Below are 21,688 nucleotides of genomic sequence, written 5' to 3'. Positions count from 1 at the left end.
GGTTGAGCATCCGACTTCAGCTAAGGTCATGATCTCACGGCTTGTGAGTTCGAGCCCCGTGTCAGGCTCTGTACTGACAGCCCAGAGCCTGGAGCCTGCTTCGGATTCTGTGTCTCCCTCTCTCTCTCTGCTCCTAAGCCACTCGCATTCTTTCTCTGTCTCTCTCAAAAATAAATAAAATGTTAAAAAAAAAAATTTAAAATAGAACCTGACATATAGCAGTCATTCACTATATGTAAGATATCATCACTGCTGTTATTTATTGTTAGTCATGATGATGATAGTGGACAACTGGGACTCATAAAGTCCCTTTAAATTCCATCTGTTTATTTATCTAAAAACATTCATTGAACATTTCCTACAGACTACAGATTCCACAAAATGTGAATAAATAGATAAAATATTGGTTGGTCAGAAGAGTCTCTAAGGAGATGATGCTGATAGGAACCAGCCATACAAAGGTCAGAGAGAGGAGCAGGTAGGGCAGAGGGAACAGTGAGAGAAAGGCTCTACTGTAGTGGTAACTGTGGTATGTCACATAGCAAATGTAGCCGTGTGGTTGGAGGCTGCTCACTGACAGGGCAGTGGTGTAAGATGAAATCAGAGAGGTGGACAGGGGCCAGATCATGTCAAATTCTGTAATCCAGACTAAACAGTTGCGATTTTGGCTAAATGTGGTGGGAACCCGTTGGTGGATTTGAAGCCAGGAGCAACACAATCTTACGGTTATCTGAGGAGATACTGTGGCTGCTGTGTGGATAGGAAGCGAGGTGACAGTTAGGGATGTCACCGTAGGAGCCCAGGAAAGGGGGCTTGATAGCACCTTGAGCAAGAGATTCTTACAGATCCAAGGGTATGGACAGATTTGAGGTATGTCTTAGGGGAAAGTTGGCAAGGCTTGCTCACGGATTGGCTGGATAAGAGAGGAATAGAGAGGAACAGAGGGTGACCATTAGGTTTTGGCATGAGCATCTGGGTAAGCATAGTGCCATATGCCGACAAAAGACAGGGTAAGAGAGAAGCTTGAGGAGGTCGTGGAACAGGGGCAAAGACAGAATTGAGATCTGTCTGTTGACCATTAGGTTTGAAATGGCTACTAAAAATCTAGGTAGAAACATTAAGTAAGTTACTAAACACACATATCTGGAGCTCCGGGAGGAAGCGCAGGCTGGAGATGAGATGCTGGAGTAGTTAATGTAGACGTCCTATATAAAGTCTTAGAGCTGGATACATGAGAAGGAGCCCATTCAGCCCATTCAGATCCTGTGCGATCTGACAGGAAGGAACCACCGAAGAGAAGAGAAGGAGCACCCAGTGAGATAGATGAGATGCCAGGGGAGGGTTATGTCACAGAAGCCGAAAGAAGATGGTATTTCAAAAAGAAAAAGCAGAGTCGCCAGATCAAATGTTACTGTGCAATCAAGTACGATAAAGGCAGAAGCTTAAGCATTAGATTTAGCAACATAGGGGTCAAGGGAGAATAAGTTGTGCAGAACCCGATTTAACAGGTTGGGAAGGCGAAGTGAGAGGCCAGGTGCCCGTAGACAACTCAAGTATCCATGCCGTGAATGAGGGCAGGAAGAATGGAAGGAAGCAGGAGCAGGAGTGGGATGTAAGGTCAGGAGACACTAGGAAATGTATGCAGGTGGGGCTGATGCGGAACAGAGGGAGAACCTGGTGGTGCAGGAGAAAGGGAGGTCATTGTCATCACCATGATATCCCTGAGAAGGCAAGGCTCAGAATCCCAAGCACAGGTGAAAGGTTTGTCAGCTCTAGGTCAGAGCGGGGACACTTCCCCCATAGCAACAGGACAAAAGACAGAGAATACGAATACGGATGCAGAAAGGCCCAAAAGCTGGCTGATGAACATGTTCCTATCTGACTGCTTCTGTGTCCTTAATCAAGTATGAGGTGAGACCAGGAGTGGAGAGTGAGGACAAGGAGGGGTGGTGTAGGAGGTTTGAGGGGAAGTAGGAAATCTCATTTTGGAGAGTGGGAAAGCACAGGTTCATACAGAAGGATTGCCACCAGGAAGATCTGAGCGTCCGTGTGAGATCTAAGGTTATAAATGGACAGTGAGGCGACCAGCGTTACTGTTTTTCTCCACCAGTGTTCAGCTGCTTTTGCACAGAAGTGAAAGAGATTGCACTAAATGGAGACCCCCTAGAATGAGTAAAGCACAGTAGCCTGGAAAATTCGAATTTGGTTTGACATCGATCAAAAGGTCATGCTCAAAACTGACCATCTTCCTTATTAAAATCATACTGTTCTTTAGACTTGGTGTTTCATTTGCTTATTGAGGCTGTAAAGTTGGAATGTTTTCATGAATAGAGATGTGTTCATTCTGAGTCTTGATTTCAAACAGTGTAGAATTATGTTAGAGAGATTGCTTGTCTGCTGTTATTATTCTTAGAATTCTAGCAACTGCTCAGTCAGAATTTGTTATTTTGTTACCACCCATAAAAAAATCAGAAATTAAAACAAGCAGGGTGGGGGCTGGGTAACTATAGGATGGGGCTGAACCGAAAATGTGTGATCATGAGACACATGATCTGACTCCATGAGCCATGGAGAGTAGCTGAGGTAAGAGAACAGTAAGCAAGCAAGCTTGACTTGGAGGAGACAAGGAATTTTGTAAGTGCATACATATGTTCTACATTCAACTCAGGAGGGTTTGGTGTGTTTGTTTCTTGGCATGAGACACATGCCATAAGGATGGGAATATGTTTTCTAAAACATACGTAAAAATACAATAGGAAAGATCAGAAAGAACCTGTGAGTTTCAAATAATGGCGGTCTTAGCAGTGTAAGCTTAAATCCACTTCTACCCCAAGAACATCTGATGTTCCCAAAAGATGTAAATTGTGTGTCTTTAAAACCAAGAAAATGCACAACCACGCTATGGAATCAAGAAGGCGGGGGGGGGGGGGGGGTCTCACTGAACTTGGAAATAGGACTCCCTCCTAAATCTGATGTGAAACAGATGTGAAGACCCAGATATAACCAAGGTTGCAGTTTTAAGCAAAGACTGCCTTTGCCATTCAGGAAGCCATCCCGTCTGCTGTGCTGGAGTTTGCCACAGTGGCCAGGACAAGGGAGACATCATAGGCACAATGGCCAACACCCAGGAAGCAACAGTAGCCACTTGACTAGAGGCCAACCAAGGCCAAGATGTACACAGAAGGACTCTATGGAAGTAGACGAGATCACAGCCAAATGTCTGAGAGAGACCAGACAATGAAAAAGAGACAGTAATCTCAATAGATGCAGAACCTCACCCCTGAGGAATCAGACCAAGGAGTAAATGGCATTGGAATAAGCCTGTTTAATATTTTCAGAGAGATGAAGGAGAGAAATTATGGTCCTATAATAGGAATATGAAGTTAGAAACAAGAACAGGTAAATATTGAAAAGAATCATTAGAGGGGCACCTGGGTGGCTCAGTTGGTTAAGCGTCTGACTCTTGGTTTCAGCTCAGGTCATGATCTTGCGGTTTGTGAGTTCGAGCCCCACATCGGGCTCTGAGCTGATAGTGTGGAGTCTGCTTGGGATTCTCTCTCTCCCTCTCTCTCTCTGCCCCTCCCCTGCTTGCTCTCTCTGTCTCTCTCAAAATAAATAATTTTTTTTAAAAAGAATCATTAGAGATTAAACACATTCAGAATAAACACAACTGAAGAGAGAATTACCCATCAGTAGGAGAATGAGTCAGCAACTTGTCGGATAATTGTACAGTGGCTACTAACCAGCGTTAGAGGGAATGAATAACACATTATGTTGAGAAAAAAGGTAAGTCACAAAAGAATACATACTTTATGCTGCCACTTATATGAAGTTCAAGAACAGATAGAAACCAGGACAGGAGTGAGTTCTGGAGTGGGGAAATTGATGGAGAAGGAGAGCCAGGAGCTCTCTGAGATTGTGGAGATATTCTGCATCTTAACGGATGTCAGTTTTAAGGGTGTATACATTGTTCAAAACTTGATGAGTTGTATACCTAAATGTGTGCATTTTACTGCATGTAAATTTTACCACAATTAAAAAAAATTAAACTTCTTTTAAAAAGCAAATTAGTGAGCTGGAGGATCAAGTTTGAAGACTTCTTCCAGATCTCACGACAGAGAAAACGAGACGGGAGATGCTAAAGAAAGCTCAGACAGTACATAAGCTTCATCCAGGAGTGCCAACACCTGTTCAGCAGGAGCGAGAGGAGCGGAGAGAAGAGGGGGGACGCACTGTATGAACAAACGGTGGCCAGGAATTTTCCTGACCCAAAAAAAAGACAGAAATCTTCAGACTGAAAGAATACCTTCAGTGTAAAGCATGTGAATTTAAAAAAAAAATGAAACCTAAGTACATTATGTTCACTTTTAGAATGTTAAGAGATAAAGAGAGATACTTAGAGCTCCTAAAAAAAAAAAAAAAGAGAGAGACAAAAAATACTACCAGAGAATGAGAATCATATGGATATCAGACTTCTCATTAGCAACATTTGATGCAAATAGACAAAGCGGCAATATCTTGAGAGTGAGGGGAAGTGAACTTTATACTTAGAATTTTATTCCGTGCCAAATTATCATTTAAGAGTCTGAGTACAATAAAAATATTTTCTGACATATATAGGTTCAAAGAGTTTAGTATTCATAGATCCTCTCTAAAAAGTCTTCTAGAGCAAAAGGAAAAATAAATGCAGAAGAGAAAAATGGAATGCAAAAAGTAATATTGAACAAATCAGTAAAACTTTTGTTGCATCTAAACACATATCAACTGTAAGCGCGGTGGGGGGGGGGGGGAGTCTTTGGTAATAATCTGGAACAAAAATTAAAATTGGGATGAGAAATATAAAGAAGTAAAGACTTTTGTGCTGTTTATGGGAAGGATATAGATGATAATTAACTAGACAGGAAAAAATAAGCATATATTTTCATATAAATATATAACTTTTAGATCTTAAAAATATTAAGATAATGATAATAGTGGCTAACATTGTGAAGTGCTCACTGTATATACTAGGCACTGTTTTTCTTTTTTTTTTTTCAAAAGTTTATTTATTTTGAGAGAGAGAGTGCAGGAGTACCTACATGCATGTGAGTGGGGGAGGGGCAGAGAGAGAACTAGGCACTGTTTTGAGAGCTCTGCATGTAGTTAAGTCACTGGAGGTGACAACCAGATAAGGAGAAGATGGTACCCCCCATTTTATGCAGATGAGGAAACTGAGGCACAGGAAGGTTAAGAAATTGCCCCAGGTCACAGAGCCAGGCCGTGGTGGAGCCATATTTGAACTTGAGCAGTTGACTTCTGAGCCCACCATCTTTAACAGTGCGTTGCCTCACAGTTGAATGGATGGCTCTCAAATCAAAGGAGAAAATAAAATGAAATGAGGAAAACTCAAGTCTATCCAAGAGAAAATGGTAAAAAGCAAACAGAAAGCACAACTAATAGAAAATATGAAAGAAGTTGGGAAACCTGAAACATACTAATAATCATAATAAATATATTAAACTTAACGTTTAAAAGACAGAATTGTGGAAAGACAAGTCTACGTAATTGATGATTATGTGAGTTGAGACTAGGTCCTCTCTAGAATCATCTAGAAAGGGTGTCGTATGAGACGGTGGGGTATGCATCTGGGAAAAATAGTCCCTTTCTACTCTGCAGACTGTGTTTATCATCCACTTTACATAAAATGAATTTGTTCAAGTTGAGAAATTGCCATTTTATTTTATTGTCATACTGACTGAACGAATTAACAGTATGACATGGGGTGGGATAGATGGTGTGTAGGAAGGACACTGGACTAATGTTTCCAATGATGTAAGGAGAAAAATAATATTTCCACTCTGAATTTTTACAGATTTTTTGAAGCTGGAATTGAACCTAAATTTTTACTTGTCACTTTTCCTTGTTTCTATTTCTTTCACTGAAAAAAGAGAAGGAGTTTAAATGTTCTGATAACCTGCTAAAGTCTTTCAGGGAGATAATACTAGTTGTCAGGAAGCACAGGAGTTCAGCTTTTTAATCCACAAGTTCAGGATGCTGGTTTCCTGGAGAACTGGGGTCCATGCCATTTTATCAACTGGGAAGAAAGGAAGAACACCTTAGCTGAGCGCTATGGCAGAGAAGTTGCTTCCAGTTTCTACAGTGTGCCTAAAACTTCAAACACACCATCACTACCTGTATTGTAGCCCAGATGTTGACTCTTATTCCAGTTTTATAATGAATTTGGGATGCTTCTGATTTTGTTTCCTTTCTTCATATGGTGTATTACCTCTGTCTTCATAGTTGAATCTGTTTCTCTCCCTATGGGGCAGGTGAATAGGCTTTTAAGTGTATAGAGAGGAATAATGGGGATTGATGGTCGATGAAAGATCAAGAAAAGACTCAAGGATTAGAAGGAGCCAGCCTTTCAAGGAGTGGATTAACAAGCATTGGAGGCAATGGGAACAGCATATGCAAAGGCTTTGAAACCAGAAAGAGGCAACCACATTATAGGTCCCTAAAGAAGTCCAGGGTGATTGGAGTATTGTGCTGAAAGAGGAGAGCAATAAAAGATAAAAATGATGTACGGCTTTTTAGAAAACCACTGAGGCAGCTGAGCATACAGAATGGATTGGGGAAGAAATGGAAAACAATTCAGGAGTCTATAGTAGTAAATTTGATGGTGGCTTGAATTAGGATTGTGGCCGTAAAGATGAGAATAATTGAATTTTAAATATATTTTGGAGGTAGACCCAAAAGAATTTGATGATGAATTAGAAGGACGGATAGAGAAGAGAAGGGATCAAATTACAATTCACAGGATTTTGGCTTTAGTAACTGAGGGCATTGAGGTGGGAAAGAGTGAAAGAGAAATATAAAATGCCCTCAAGATTTATGTAGGCGTTGGATGTATGCATCTGAAGCTCAGAATTGAGAGCTTGGCATGGATAATAAATTCATGAATTGAAAACTAAAGTGGATAGAGGGGCATCTGGGTGGCTCAGTCAGTTAAGCATCTGACTCGTGATTTCAGCTCAGGTCATAATTTAATGGTTTGTGAGTTTGAGCCCTGAGTAGAGCCCTGTGCTGGCAGTGCGGGGCCTGCTTGGGATTCTCTCTCACTTTGCCCTTCTCCTGCGCGCTCTCTCTCTCTCTCTCTCTCTCTCTCTCTCTCTCTCTCTCTCTCTCACACACACACACACACACACACACACACAATAAATAAACAAAGTGGATGGAATAGATGAGGTCATGTGGGGAGGTTTATGTAGAACAGGACCTATTACGAGCCCTGGGCTGCACCAACATTTTGGGGTCCAGTAATGGAGGAGAAGTAGCCAGAAAATGAGACTGAGAAGAACTATCCAGAGAGACAGAAGGAAACCAGGAAGAGCATGGTGTCATGGAATCTAAGAAAAGAGAGATAAATCAAGAAGAAGGGATTAGAAGCCACTTAGATGTCTGTGTTATCTCAACAAGAAATGTGTAAAACCTGGGAAGGCCATTTAAAGACTCCCAAGAAGCACAAGAGTAGACTTGCACAAATGGAAAGATATCCCTTGTTCTTAGATGAGACAGTTCCACATCATAGATAAATTTAATGAATTTAATGTGGGAACCCAGTAAAAATACCAGCAAGGATTTCTTTGTTTGTTTGTGATTATTTTCCTCTGGAAACTATGCAAATTGATTCTAAAGGTCATATCGAAAAATAAACATGCAGGAGTAGCTAGAAAGACCCTTTAAAAAGAAAAGGATGAGGAGAGACCATCAGATATTAAAAAATACTTTAAGACATCTGTGATTAAAACCACATGGGACTGGGGCGCCTGGGTTTCAGTCGGTTGAGCTTCCAACTCTGTTTTGGCTCAGATCATGATTTTGTAGTTCATGAGTTTGGGCATCGCCTCAGGCTCTGTGCTGGTGGGTGGTGCAGAGCCTGCTTGGGTTTCTCTCTTCCTCCATCTCTCTGCCCTTCCCCCACTCACACTGTCTCTCTCAAAAAACAAAACAAAACAAAACGGGACTGATGCACAGATGAACAAGGCAGTGAAACAGACCAGAATGTCTGTGATAATAATAATAACTGGAAATAAACTGAAGTACATACAACAATTTAGTATATGATTAAAATGGCATATTAAATCACAGGGAGAAAGATGGGACTTTTTAGTAAATAGTGTTGGAACAGTTGGGTGACCACTTGACAAAAGATTAAAGTTGGATCCATTTCTCACACTGTATACCAAAATAAACCCCAAATGGCTGAAAGATTAAAATGTAGACAATGAAAGCATCCAACTACTAGAAGAACACATAAGTGAATTATTCTGTCGCCTGAGTAGGAAGAGAGCCTTTCTTGCTATGGATTAAAATTCAGATGTAATATATGAAAAAAAAATTACTAAATTTGGCTACATGTAGTAAACAACTTGGCACTGGGGGAAAACAGTGCTGTGGTAGGCAGCCTTCTGAGATGGCCCCAGCCTTCAGAGATCCCCACCTCACTGTACTCATGCCCTTGGTAATCCCCTCCCGGTGGCAGAAGTAATAGAATGTCACTTTTTTCAAAGTTTCTTTATTTTGAGAGAGAGACAGAGAGAGAGCAAAAGAGGGGCAGGGAGAGAGGGAGAGAGAGAATCCCAAGCAGGCTCCGTGATGACAGCGCAGGTCTCGCTCTCACAAAGCGTGAGATCATGACCTGAGCCACAGTCAAGAGCTGGACGCTTAACTGACTGAGCCACCCACATGCCCCTAGAATGTCACTTTTGAAAGCAGGCTGTGACTCTTGCTCAGTTTCATTCCTGAGAAGCTGGTGTGTAGTGAGACACCTTACGAGGGGCCAACATGGCTGCTTGCACCTAGAAACACAATTTGCTTTTGTGTATTGATCTTATATGCTTGGTTTTCTTTTAGTGATAATAGTGTTTATCTGCAAATCTGCTTGATTTCCTCTGAAGCAAGTCATAATGTTCATTTTGTTCCTTCCCCAATCATATACCAGTTTTTTTATGGTTCTCACTAATGCCATGATTGGGGTATCCCTTGTCTTATTTCTGTTTATGAGAGAATTTGCAAAGGTCACCCATTTATGAATGATATTTGCTCTAAGTTCTTGGTAGGTGAGCCTGTATTAAATTAAGAAAATACTCTTCTGGTTTAGTAAGAGTTGTTATCATGAAGGAGTATTGTATCTATTAAAGTCTTTTTCTACATCTCTTATCAGATTAATGAATAGAATTCATTACCAAGTTGTTTTTCTATGAAATGTCTTGAATTTATTGAATATTTTTGAATAGTTTTTCTGTATCTGTTGAGACCATAAGGTTTTCTCCATTAACATATGCCCTCTTCACACAGATACAAGATGATCTCTGAATTCACCTGGCCCAACCATGACCTCCCTTCAGACAAAGAGGCTGTCAAGAAGCTGGTTGAACATTGTGGTTTTCAGGATGATGTGGCTTATGGGAAAACCAAAATTTTCATTCGAACACCCCGAACACTGTTTACTTTGGAAGAACTCCGTGCCCAGATGCTTGTGAGGATTGTCCTCTTTCTACAAAAGGTAATTTTATGTTTTATATATAAAGATCAGCTCTTGCTTTTATGTTCTCAAAAATTTATTGAATGTTTTCTTTGATTCAAGAAATGTTCATGATGGTATATTCTTTGTATCAGTGCATATCTTACAATGTTTTCTGTTGTCTTCATACATGGGAAATTTATTTGGCTGCCTAAGCTCAAAATTATTCTATCCTCAAAACAAGGCATTTTATCTTCTGATATTTAAAGTTGGAGGGATGTCTGAAGCAGCCAACTTTCTGTCTCTTGTTATTTTCTGAGTTTTTTCCCTCAGCTTAACTGGGTAAAGGGCTTTTTTTTTTTTACCTTGTAATTCAGAAGTTTTGTCAATGTGTTTGACACCCCCTCCTCACCTGTCATTACCCACCACCAGCACTTGACTCAAGAGTGGGGTAGTGACGTAAAGCTCAGTGGATTGTAGTATCTGTCATAATTCTGCGCAGGGCCCCCTTCTCACTTCATTCACTCACTCATGTTTTTCTTCTGGTATGCCATACCTATTTCCATACCTTCCATATGGGCCATTTTAAGATAAAAAGTTATAGATGGGTATTTTTAAAACTCTTGTGCCTCTGCGAGAATTTTCTGTGGGATGTGTACCAGGAGAAAAGCTGCTGGGCCATAGGGTGTACATAGACCTGATTGGTATAAGTAGTGCCCGTTTTCTCCCCGGGAGGACTCCCAGTTTGCATGGCCACCAGCTCCCTGGGGGAGTTACCGAGTGCCCACATCCTGACTCGCACCTTCTAGCCATCTCAATTTTGCAAGACTGATAGGTATAATATCTCATTGTTCTTTTACTTTGTATTTCTCTGGTTACCATTGAACCTGAACATCTCATTAAATGCTTGCTTGCCTTTGGGGTCTTCCAGTAAACTGCCGGTTTGTATCCTTTGTTTTTCTCCTGGAGCTGGCATCATTTTCTTGTTGATTAGTGGGAATTCCTTGAATATTTTGGACATTAATCACTTTTTCACGTTAGACATTTTAAATACATTCTATTCTGTAGGTGTTCTCATGAACTGTATCTGTCGTATGCTTTGTTGAAGAGAATCCTTAATTTTGATGTAATCAATTCTTTGCCTTATGTTTTGTTGAAGAAGGCTCTCCTTGTCTCCAAGTCACAAAGACACTAGCCTCTGTTTTCTCCACTGAACTGTATACTTGGATCTTCCACATTTAGATCTTGAATTCATTTAGAACCTGTCTATATATTTGGTTTTACGTAGGTATCCAGTTTCATTTTCTTCAGTATAGTGAACCGTTTTCTCAGTACCATCTACTAAACAGTGTGACCTTTTCCCATTGATTTGTGGGGCAACTCTTAACAACTGTCATTGTATATATTCCATCTCTGAACGTTGTATTTATACAGTTGCCCATTTTTACATTGATGCCACATGGTTTTTATTGCAGTATGTCTTAGTGGATAGTAGAATAAGTTGTCTTCTCTAGTCTTCTTTATGAAGGTGGATTAACCTATACATAGACCTTGATTTTGCAGAATAAAACAAATTAATATGTGTTTATGGGGATTCATTAAATTCAACAATAATTTTTATTAGGATTGCATTGAATTTATAGATTAATTTGAAAGAATTAACATTTTGGTAGTATTAAATCATCTTAAGAGTACAAAATGGGCTTCTTTAAATCATTTCTTTGACCTTTAGATTTAGGGAGAGGCCTTATGAATTCATGGTTAATTCCTAGATTGTTTTTGTTACTGCTGTGAATTTTTACATGCCAGTGTTGGTACAGAGAAATAATATGGGCTTATGTTGGTTTATCTGTATCCAGATACAGGTTCTGTTGTTGATTCTGTTAGTTTTTCTGGGGAATTGATTATATCATGTACAAATAATGAAGGTTTTCTCTTCCTTCCCAATTGCCAACAGGTTTCTAAGTTTAGGTCTCTTTCATGTATTTTGCCTAGAACTCAGAAAATCTGTTGGAGTAGCACACTAAATTCTATTTCATCCTGAAACAGTTTTTCTATTAACTGTTGTTTTGTTTTGTTTCTTGTATTGCTTTTACTCAGATCTGTGTTATGCAGTTGGTGTCTGTTTTCTGTCTGCCATGGTAAATTATTTGCCTACATCTTGTTCCTCTGTATATTTAAATCCTTTATGTTGATCTTCAGTGATCTTCAGTACTTACCAGTGATGTTTTTTGTTGTCCTTCTTTTTGCAGATCTGATACTTTGTTTTTCTCCTTTATACCTATTCAAGAGATTGACTCGTGCTCAGGGTTTGGCCCTGAAGGACAGTGACCGTCTCTCTCCATTTGTTTGGGACAGTCCTGGTTCGTGCCTGTTGTCTCTCATAACTGTTAGTTTTGCTCTCTAAAGTGTCACGGTATAGAACATACATTATTTAGTTGCCCTACCCTGAACTCACTTTCTGTCCACCTGATGACTGATAGAGTCCTGTTCTTAAGTCTCCACTGGCAGGTTGTTCACCTCCTCAGTTGACAGTGTCCCACAGACTTTAGTCTGCTGCAGTTCTGCTAATCAAAGATGGCGCCCCCAGCCCCACGAGCCAGCTCTTGTACAGTATGTATTCTCACCTACTATGACTCTTTCTTTGTCCTCTCTACAGTACCTCTGCTTTGTTTCTGATGAGAAATTACAATTTCTACTTAGAAAGGGGAGATTCTAAAAGGAAAGGATGGCTACTTCAGAAGCCATCACCCGTGCCATGGAGGAAAAGCTGTCCTGTCTTCTCTGTGATATAGATCTTGCATTTCTTAAGCATAAAGCAGTGAAGCAGGAAATAAGGATCTTCCTCTGAATTCTCAGGCAGGCCATTCTAGGGTAGGATATAGGTGATCTACTGATTGTGTTCTTTTTTTTTTTTTTTTAATTTTTTTTTTAACATTTTATTTATTTTTGAGACAGAGAGAGACAGAGCATGAACGGGGGAGGGGCAGACAGAGAGGGAAGCACAGAATCGGAAGCAGGCCCCAGGCTCTGAGCCATCAGGCCAGAGCCCGACGCGGGGCTCGAACTCACGGACCGCGAGATCGTGACCCAAGTTGAAGGCCGCTTAACCAACTGAGCCATCCAGGCGCCCCCTGATTGTGTTCTTTAAACCAACTCCACAAGCCATAAAATTATTGGAAATTTCTCTCAGCTTCTGGGAATAGGTCATTAACCACCTAACTTTTTATGTGATATGTGTTTTTATTTTTTCTGTAACCTTATAGAAATGAAACAGGAAGTGAAGAGAGGCAGCATTAGGAAATGCTATTTTAAACCAGAATCATCTAACAATTGACTTTTATTTCCTTTTTAAATAAAAAATAGCTTTTTATATTTTTCTGATTATATGATTAAAGTGTACTTATTGAAAAAACAAATTCAAAGCATATAGAAAAACATAAGAGAAATCATGGAAAATAACCTAAAATCCCACCATCCAGAGGTAACAAACCATTAACATTGTGGTGCCCATCCTTGCTAATATCTTTCTGTGCATATATTCAAGCATATATGCTATAAAATAAATGAGGTCGTGGTTCACATGGTGACTTTTTAATAATATTTTGTTACTCTCTTTCCCCACATTTACCATCTCTGCCTGCCCACTTCTCACCACCTGTGTCACAGGGTCCCCAAGACCACTTCCAGTTTTCATGATTCACTAAAAGGACTAACAGGATATAGTTGTGCTCATGAGGAAAACTTACTACAGCAAAAAGATGCAAAGCAAAGTTGGCAAAGGGAAAAGGCAAATGGGGCAAAATCCCGAGAAAATTAGGAGCAAGCTTCCAAGAGTTCTTTCCCTATGGAATTGCACAGGACATGCTTAATTCCTCCAGAGATGGATTGTGACAGCATGTGCAAAGTGTTGTCTACCAGGGAAGCTCAATGGAGAGTCGGTGCTCAAAATTTTTACTGGGGATTCATTATGTAGGCACCCTCTGCCTAACATGTACCCAAGTCCCAGACACCCAGAAGAAAATCAGGCATTTAGCATAAACCTCATTCTTTGCACAAGCAGTATAACCACATTGAGCCACTCTTACCATTTAGGGAAAGTTTTATATCAGCATGTAAAATTGTTTTCCAGTCAAGTTCCCAGACACAACACTAGCCAAGGGCCAACCTTGGAAGCAGACCTTTCTAGGGGTGGCTGGGTGGCTCAGTCGGTTGGGCGTCCAACTTCGACTCACGTCATGGTCTCACGGTTTGTGGGTTTGGGCCCCGCGTGGGGCTCTGTGCTGACAGCTCAGAGCCTGGAGCCTGCTTCGGATTCTGTGTCTCTTTCTCTCTCTGCCCCTCCCCCACTTGTGCTCTGTCTCTCAAAAATAAATAAATGGGGAAAAAAATTTAAAAAAAAAAAGGAAGCAGGCCTTTCTAAGGGTACAGTCTCAGGCCTGCTGTGTTAACTCTTTTCTGGACACCCCCAAATCTTCCATACTTTTAGTAGACTTCCTTATACATATAGGAATACTTCATCCTATGCACCAATACTTCAATGCTAATGCCATCATTTTTTTTTTAACTATTTATTTTTTAACTTACATCCAAGTTAGCATATGGTGCAACAATGATTTCAGGAGTAGATTCCTTAATGCCCCTTACCCACTTAGCCCATCCCCCCCCCACACAACCCCTCCAGCAACCCTCTGTTCTCTATATTTAGGAATCTGTTATGTTTTTCCCATTCCCTGTTTTATATTATTTTTGCTTCCCTTATGTTCATCTGTTTTGTATCTTAAAGTCCTCATGAGTGAAGTCATATGACATTTGTCTTTCTCTAATTTCGCTTAGCATAATACCCTTCATTCTTTTTGATTGCTACAAGTAATACTCCATTGTGTGTGTGTGTGTGTGTGTGTATGTATATATACATATATACATATATATATATATATATATACACATATATACATATATATATACACATATATACATATATATATATACACATATATACATATACATATATGTGTATATATATATACCACATCTTCTTTATCCAGTCATCCATCGACGGACATTTGGGCTCTTTCCATACTTCAGCTGTTGTTGATAGTGCTGCTATAAACATGGGGGTGCATGTGTCCCTTCAAAACAGCACACCTGTATCCCTTGGTTAAATACCTAGTAGTGCAATTGCTGGGTCATAGGGTAGTTCTATTTTTAGTTTTTTGAGGAACCTCCATACTGTTTTCCAGAGTGGCTGCACCAGCTTGCATTCCCAGCTAATGCCTTCATTCTGTGCACTGGATTCCCATGAGCAAGATTGTTGGTTGAAGGGTATATATTATATTTGTAATCATCATCCATATAAACAGTGCACATTTTGTAGCCCACAATGTAAGTGAACTTCTTTTCCCCAATTTTTTTTTAAGTTTATTTATTTTTGAGAGAGAAAGAACATGCACAAGCAGGGGAGCGACAGAGAGAGGGAGACAGAGAATCTGAAGCAGGCTCCAGGCTCCGAGCTCCGAGCTGAGCTGTCAGGAGCAGAGCAGGATGTGGGGCTCAAATTCACAAACCTCGAGATCATAACCTGAGCCAAAGTCAGACACTCAACGGGCTGAGCCACCCAGGCTTCCCTCCCTAATTTTTTTTTAACCACAGTGACTTTTACCAGGCTTTTGAATTTTTCCCATTCTTAGCAATAAGAAATGATATCTCGTTGCTACTTTAATTTTGTATTTTCATGACAAGGTGTATTTGTTGGTCTTTTGGGATTGCCTTTTCTGTTACTTGCTTATTCACATCCTTGGCCCAGTTTTCTGTTGGGTTCTTTGTCTTCTTATGAATTTGTGGGAGCGATTATCTTTATTATTGCAGGTGTTTTTCCTAGGCTATCATTTGTCATTGACTCCACTTATGGTATACTCTTTGACATGAAATTTTTCACTTAATAGGTCTTATCTTTTTTTTTCTTTATATCTTTGAGTTTCTTCAAAAAAAGTTATGGTTCTGGGATTTAGTTTTTATACATGGTATTATCTAAGGGTCCAGCTCTGTTTTGTTCCAAATTAAAAACCAGCTGTTCTAATCCAGTTTATTTAAAAATTCCTCTTTTTCCCACTATATTGAAATTTTGCTTTTGTCTAATAATAAATTCCCATATATACTTGAGTCTGTTTTCAGAATCACTATTTTATTCCATTGACAATTCCTATGCCAGTGTCATACTGTGTTACAGGTTTTAACTTGTGAGAACTAGCCTTCAGTGTATTGTCATACTGTTTCTGTACCTTAATAGAAATGTAATGGCAAGTTGTAAGAGGCAAAATCAATGATGTTGACCAAAACCAGAACCTCCAAAATTGTTCTTTTTTTTTTAAATTTTTATTTAACTAATCACTACACCCAACGTGGGGCTTGAACTCACGACCCCAAGATTAAGGGTCTCACACTCCTCTGAGTGAACCAGCAGGCGCTCCCAAAATAGTTGTTCTTAAAGAAATAAACTGCATAACCACAGAGACTGCAGAAGAGATACAAATTGCATTGCTTTCTGATTTGTAAAAAATGTATAGTTCTACACTGTCACTATCTAAACCACTAAGCATTCAGTATCAAGAATTACAGATGGTCTGTTTAGTGCATCTTGTTTTCCATCATATACTTAGTCATATGCTTGACATTTTAGGAGATCTGTGAAATTGCTCCAGATATCTTGGATTTTTTTTAAGAAATGACCATCTTAAAAAAGACATCTAGAGTTCCAAGACTTTTATTGTTTTATAGTACATAAGTAGTAGCAGTACAAGTTCATGTAGGAAGATGAAAAACATAGAAATAATTTTATATTTTTAAAATATAATTTTATATTAAATATAAATTAAATCATGCCATATTCTTGTGTAAGCTTTTTTGTTCTGTCTTTATGTGTGTCAATTTTTATTTGCATATTCATAATAGCTGCCTTAGCCCTTAATAGGATTTACTAGAACTTCCTCAATCAATGTGCTATCACTAGATGTTTAGGTTTCTCCAGTTTTTCACTCTCTAGGTCCCGCTTCAGTGCACAGGTCTGCAGTGTCTGACCCAGCATTCAATACATGTTAGCTATTGTTATTACTACTCGTACTGCTATTCCTGCTGCTAGTAAGTACTAGTAATCATCCTTGATTATTTTCTCAGAATAAATTCTCAGGCACAAAATTTTCTGTTTAAAAGATATGCACTTTTAAGATTTTCTGTCCCCTTTGTCAGATGGCTTCCAGAAAGATTGGACCAGTTTATGCTCCCACCAGCTAATGCATGAAAGAGCTTGACTCACTGAAGCACTGGATATTTTTAGTCTTATAAACACCCTTTCTGAATGACATGAAACCTGAATGTCTTGCCTGACTGCTGAAAAAAGCTTTTTATGCAAACCCCAGTTGTGTATACCTCTCTGCATCACCATAAGAAACGAATCAGAATGGCCAGTGAGGTTTTTTTAAAGGTCATACTTCGGTTTCTTTCACAGTACACAATTGTTTCACTTACCCACCTACCCTCTACATTTGAGGGTGTGTGTGTGTGTGTGTGTGTGTGTGTGTGTGTGTGTGTGTGTTCCTTACATCACATTTGAATGAGAGACCAAATAAGATGGTGTTTCCAGGCAGCACTGAAGACACTATTTAAAGATTTCAGAATTACAGCTTTAAGCAAGGAGGTGCTGAGAGATCAGCAGTCAGCTCAGCAGCGAGCACACGGGGCTGAGCTGACGTGTGTAATGAGCACATGTGTTGTGAGGCCTGTCTGTCCCAGCTGATCTTGTTGTTTCAGCTTTTTTCCGTCTTCAGGTTGGATTTTTCTGGTTTGGACTTTCTTACTATTTCTCTTCTATATGCTGTATTCATTAATTCTCAGAAAATAAGATGCTTATTTATTGCATAAATTGGGAAATCCTGAAAGAAGACAGTAGTTACTAATGAAATTCTTAATGAAAATTTCATACCAAATGCATTACAAAGAGTCATGATTCTCTAATATTCTGTACCCATTCAGTTTAAAATATGTTGCTGTCTTAGAAGAGAAATAGAGTATGGCTTCCCTCAAGAAACTCTCCCTTCTTGTTTTTGGTGCATGTGTAGTTTTAAATTTATATTCTCATTTTAGGGAATCATAGGGCAAGATCAAAATTGTCACATAAGGTGATATGAAAGACGGATTCTCAAAGGGAGATGGAAAAGGATTAGAGAAATTTATCTGTTGTGTGGCCATTAACAAATTTGGAATCGGTTGATGGATTTGAAGAGTGGCTTTCTCGATCCATCTATAAGATAGTGCCTTTGTGAATTGTGTCTTCATTTGAGGGAATGAGCCCTTTCTTAAAGGGCGTCTAAATTCATTGTAGACCGTGGTCTTAATGGTCACTGAGACCATTTCAGCTCGCACAGCTTTGATCCTAGCTCTAGGAATGGAATTATCCTTTCCAGTGTGCCGTGGTGTAGTTATGAGCTCAAGGCCCTTACGTCACATACTGAAGGCTACTAACCATAGGCATTCTTTCTTAAAGGAATATCTTAAGGCTTTAATCATTTTCCTCCAAGCAATTGTGGGTACCCTGGGATTATAGCTCATGAATTCCACAGCTGCCAGCTCCTGACCTGCTTCACGCTACATGCCATGGGTTTCCCAGTGTTTATTGTTTCCTAAATGTGGCTTGAACCTTGTAGCACCCATGGCACTAGGAATTGTCAGGGACACAGTCAAGTTTGAGTCTAAAGGCAATTGGCAGTCTTCTATTACAATTATGTGAAACTGTAGATGTGTTTTTACAGGAAATAATAGAAGCCTCACGCTCTAAGGATTCAGATCCATTGGCCTCCTGAAGTTCATAGGCTCGTAGAATTTTCTTTTTGCTTGAACGGTAGCTTCCTGATTAGAAGATGGTAGTGGTTTGATTATTAAGTCTTAGAAAAATTGGCACAGTCTCATAAACAGGTATGGGAAACAAAGGAATGAGTGGGGAAGAAAGGGTGGAAAATATGTGAGTGTGAAAAAGAGGTTTTGATAAAGCTGATGAAGGAGGAAAAGACCTCAAGCTAGTGAGATAAAAATACTCAAAATGTGGGCTAACCTCACATGTGATTGTTGTTTCCAATTTTATGTGGAGTTCAGGATGGAATTGTAGGATAGTGATCTTCAATAAGTCAGCAGTATTTGAACACATTGTATATAATGTTTGATAAAGGACATACAGAAGCATGTAAAGTCCAGAGTCCTTTTGAGATGGCACATGGGAAAATTTCTTCTTGCTCTTGTGAGGATTAGCTGTATTTCTGAGCCACTGCCCTCAAACTGGCAGTCACGTTATGGGGAAGGGACCACACTGCTGCAAAACCTCCTTTGTGAAATTTCCTGGAATGGTGATATTGGACATCCTTGAAGTGTTCCTGAATTTATGGGGAATGCTTCTAGTGAGTTTCTTTTCTTTTCTTTTTTAATTTTTTTAAATGTTTATTTTATAGGGGCACCTGGGTGACTCAGTCGGTTAAGCATCCAATTTCGGCTTAGGTCTTGATCTCGCGGTTCATGAGTTTGAGCCCCGCGTCGGGCTCTGTGCTGACAGCTCAGAGCCTGGAGCCTGCTTAAGATTCTGTGTTTCCCTCTCTCTCTCTGCCCCTCCCCTGCTCATGCTCTGTCTCTCTGTCTCTCTCTTTCTCTCTCTCTCTTTCTCTTTCTCTCTCTCTCTCAAAAATAAACATTAAAATTTTTTAAAAAATAAATATTTATATTTGAGAGAGAGACAGAGACAGAGAAACAGAGCATAAGCAGGGGAGGTGTAGAGAGAGACAGAGACAGAATCTGAAGCAGGCTCCAGACTCTGATCTTTCAGCAGAGAGCCCTACGTGGGGCTCGAACTCACGAACCATGAGATCGTGACCTGAGTCGAAGTCACACGCTTAACTCACTGAACCAACCAGGTGCTCCTTCTAGTGGGTTTCTATTTTTGCATGCCACTGATGGAGGTGGATACATTTGAGCATGTGAAGGAGGTTTCCATCTATTTCTGTTGTGTTAAGAAGAGTACTTTCAAAATCAAGAATAGATGTTTAAAAAAAAAAAAAAAGAATAGATTTGAAGTAAGTGAAACTACTTCTTCACGAGAACCAAGATGCTCATGTAATTTTTTTTCCTCTTTTGAGCCATCAGTTCTGAGAATTGTACTAATCAATTCAGTGTCAATATTATGTTTGCCTCAGCAAGGTAACCTTCTTTTCCCATGTTTTGGAATGATCTAGTAACATTGGAGGTGATCTGTTCAGGTTGAATTTCCTGTGAAGACATCTAAGAAGGGGCATTTTTTAGATCACAACTCTTCAAGAGCTTTCTCTAGTTCTTCATAATCATTGATGTGTTTTTATTTTATGTCTTCTGTGGAATCGGTTTGGGTAATTTATATTTTCCTAGAAAATCATACAGGTTCTCAAATTTAATTGAATAGAATTGAACAGAGAAACCTTTTAGGTTTCTTTTCATCTTCCCTGTGTCTTTAGTCATTCCTCTTAACATTTCTTATTCTTACTCTGTGTATTTGCTTTGTGCCCATTGTCTTTTTTCTTTATCAACTTTAGTTAATGATGCATTTCACTGTTTTTTTTTTCTCAGTGAACCAGCTCTCTGATTTATTCATTCCACCATTTTCTCATCTTTAATGTATTAATTTTGCCTTTTATCTTCAGCAGTCCCTTCTTTTTGGAACGAAAAGAGCAGGAACAAGCAGGCGATTATCTTTTCTCCAACTTCTGGAGTTTTAGGTGCTTCATGCATTTTTGTCTTTCACATTTACTAATGGATATGGAATTTGTTTCCAGAACTACTTTTGCTGTGTCTGTTGGGCCTGATAGGTTATCATTTATTTTTATGTTTAGACTTCCTCTTTCCCAAAAAGTTGTCTTAAACTTCTTTTTTTCTGTTTGAAAGTATTTGCTGTTTGTTTTTTTGTTTTGTTTTGTCTTTTTTTTTTTTTTTTTTTTTTTTTTAATATATGAAATTTACTGTTAAATTGGTTTCCATACAACACCCAGTGCTCATTGTCTTGTTTTTTTTTTTGAGCTGAGCTAACTGATACACATGCTCCATTAGTTTCAGGTGTAGCAGACAGTGATTCAACAAGCCTACATGCTGTGCTGTCCTCACAAGTGTGACCACCATTTCTCATCGTACAACGCTATTCCAATATTATTGACTATATTCCTGTGCTGTACCTTTTGTCCCTGTGACTTATTCATTCCATATTTGGAAGCCTGTACCTCCCACTCCTTTTCCCCCATTCTGCCCAGCCCCCCACTCCTCCTCCCCTCTGGCAGCCATCAGATTTATGGGTCTGTTTCTCTTTTTTGTGTGTTTTGCTTTTTAGATTCCACATATAAGTGAAATCACATGATATCTGTCTTTGTCTGTCTGACTTACTTCTTTTAACAGAATACCCTCTAGGTCCATCCATGTTGTCACAAACAACAAGATCTCATGCCTTTTATGGCTGAATAATATTCCATTGTGTGTGTATATCTATATCCATATATGTCCATTTTATATATATATATATATATATACCACAAATTCTGTATCCATTCATCTGTCGATGGACATTTGGGTTATTTCCATATCTTAACTATTGTAAATAATGCTGCTGTAAATACAGGGGTGCATATATCTTTCCAAATGTGTTTTCATTTCCTTTGGGTAAATACCTATTAGTGGAATTACTGGGTCGTATGGTATTTTTATATTTGATTTTTTGAGGACCCTCCATACTGTTTCCTATAGTAGCTGTGCCAGTTTGCGTTCCCACCAGCAGTGCACAAGTGTTTGTTTTTCTCCACATCCTCATCAACATTTGTTATTTCTGTCTTTTTGGTTCTGGCCATTCTGACAGGTATAAGGTAGTATCTCATTGTGGTTTTGGTTTGTATTTCCCTGATGATTAGTGATGCTGAGCATCTTCTCATGTATCTGTTGGCTAGTTACGAATATTTTAAAAGTCATTTCCAGGGGCACCTGGGTGGCTCAGTCAGTTAAGTGTCCGACTCTTGGTTTTGGTTCAGGTCGTGATCTCATGGTCATGAGATCAAGCCCCGTGTTGGGGTACTGAGCACGGAGTCTGCTTGGGATTTTCTCTCTCTGTCTCCCCCTCCCCCCCTCCCTTGCTCACTTGCT

The 21,688-nt window shown here is 39.4% G+C and overlaps 1 protein-coding gene across 3 annotated transcripts in view; it reads left to right on the top strand.

Moving 5' to 3' along the window:
• MYO1D (myosin ID) overlaps positions 1-21,688 on the top strand; it is a 362,982-nt gene that overhangs the window by 152,713 nt on the left and 188,581 nt on the right. For all 3 annotated transcript variants that reach the window (XM_060647779.3, XM_078437479.2, XM_060647780.3), the window contains exon 16: positions 9,337-9,544. In XM_060647779.3, the coding sequence (XP_060503762.3) occupies positions 9,337-9,544 (208 nt within the window). The remainder of the gene's footprint in view (positions 1-9,336; positions 9,545-21,688) is intronic.

Source organism: Panthera onca, chromosome E1 (genome assembly GCF_046562875.1).
Source record: "Panthera onca isolate mPanOnc1 chromosome E1, mPanOnc1 haplotype 2, whole genome shotgun sequence".
Lineage (NCBI taxonomy): Eukaryota > Metazoa > Chordata > Mammalia > Carnivora > Felidae > Panthera > Panthera onca.
The sequence above is the reverse complement of the archived record's forward strand: the minus strand, read 5'-3'. Positions and strand labels throughout refer to the sequence as shown.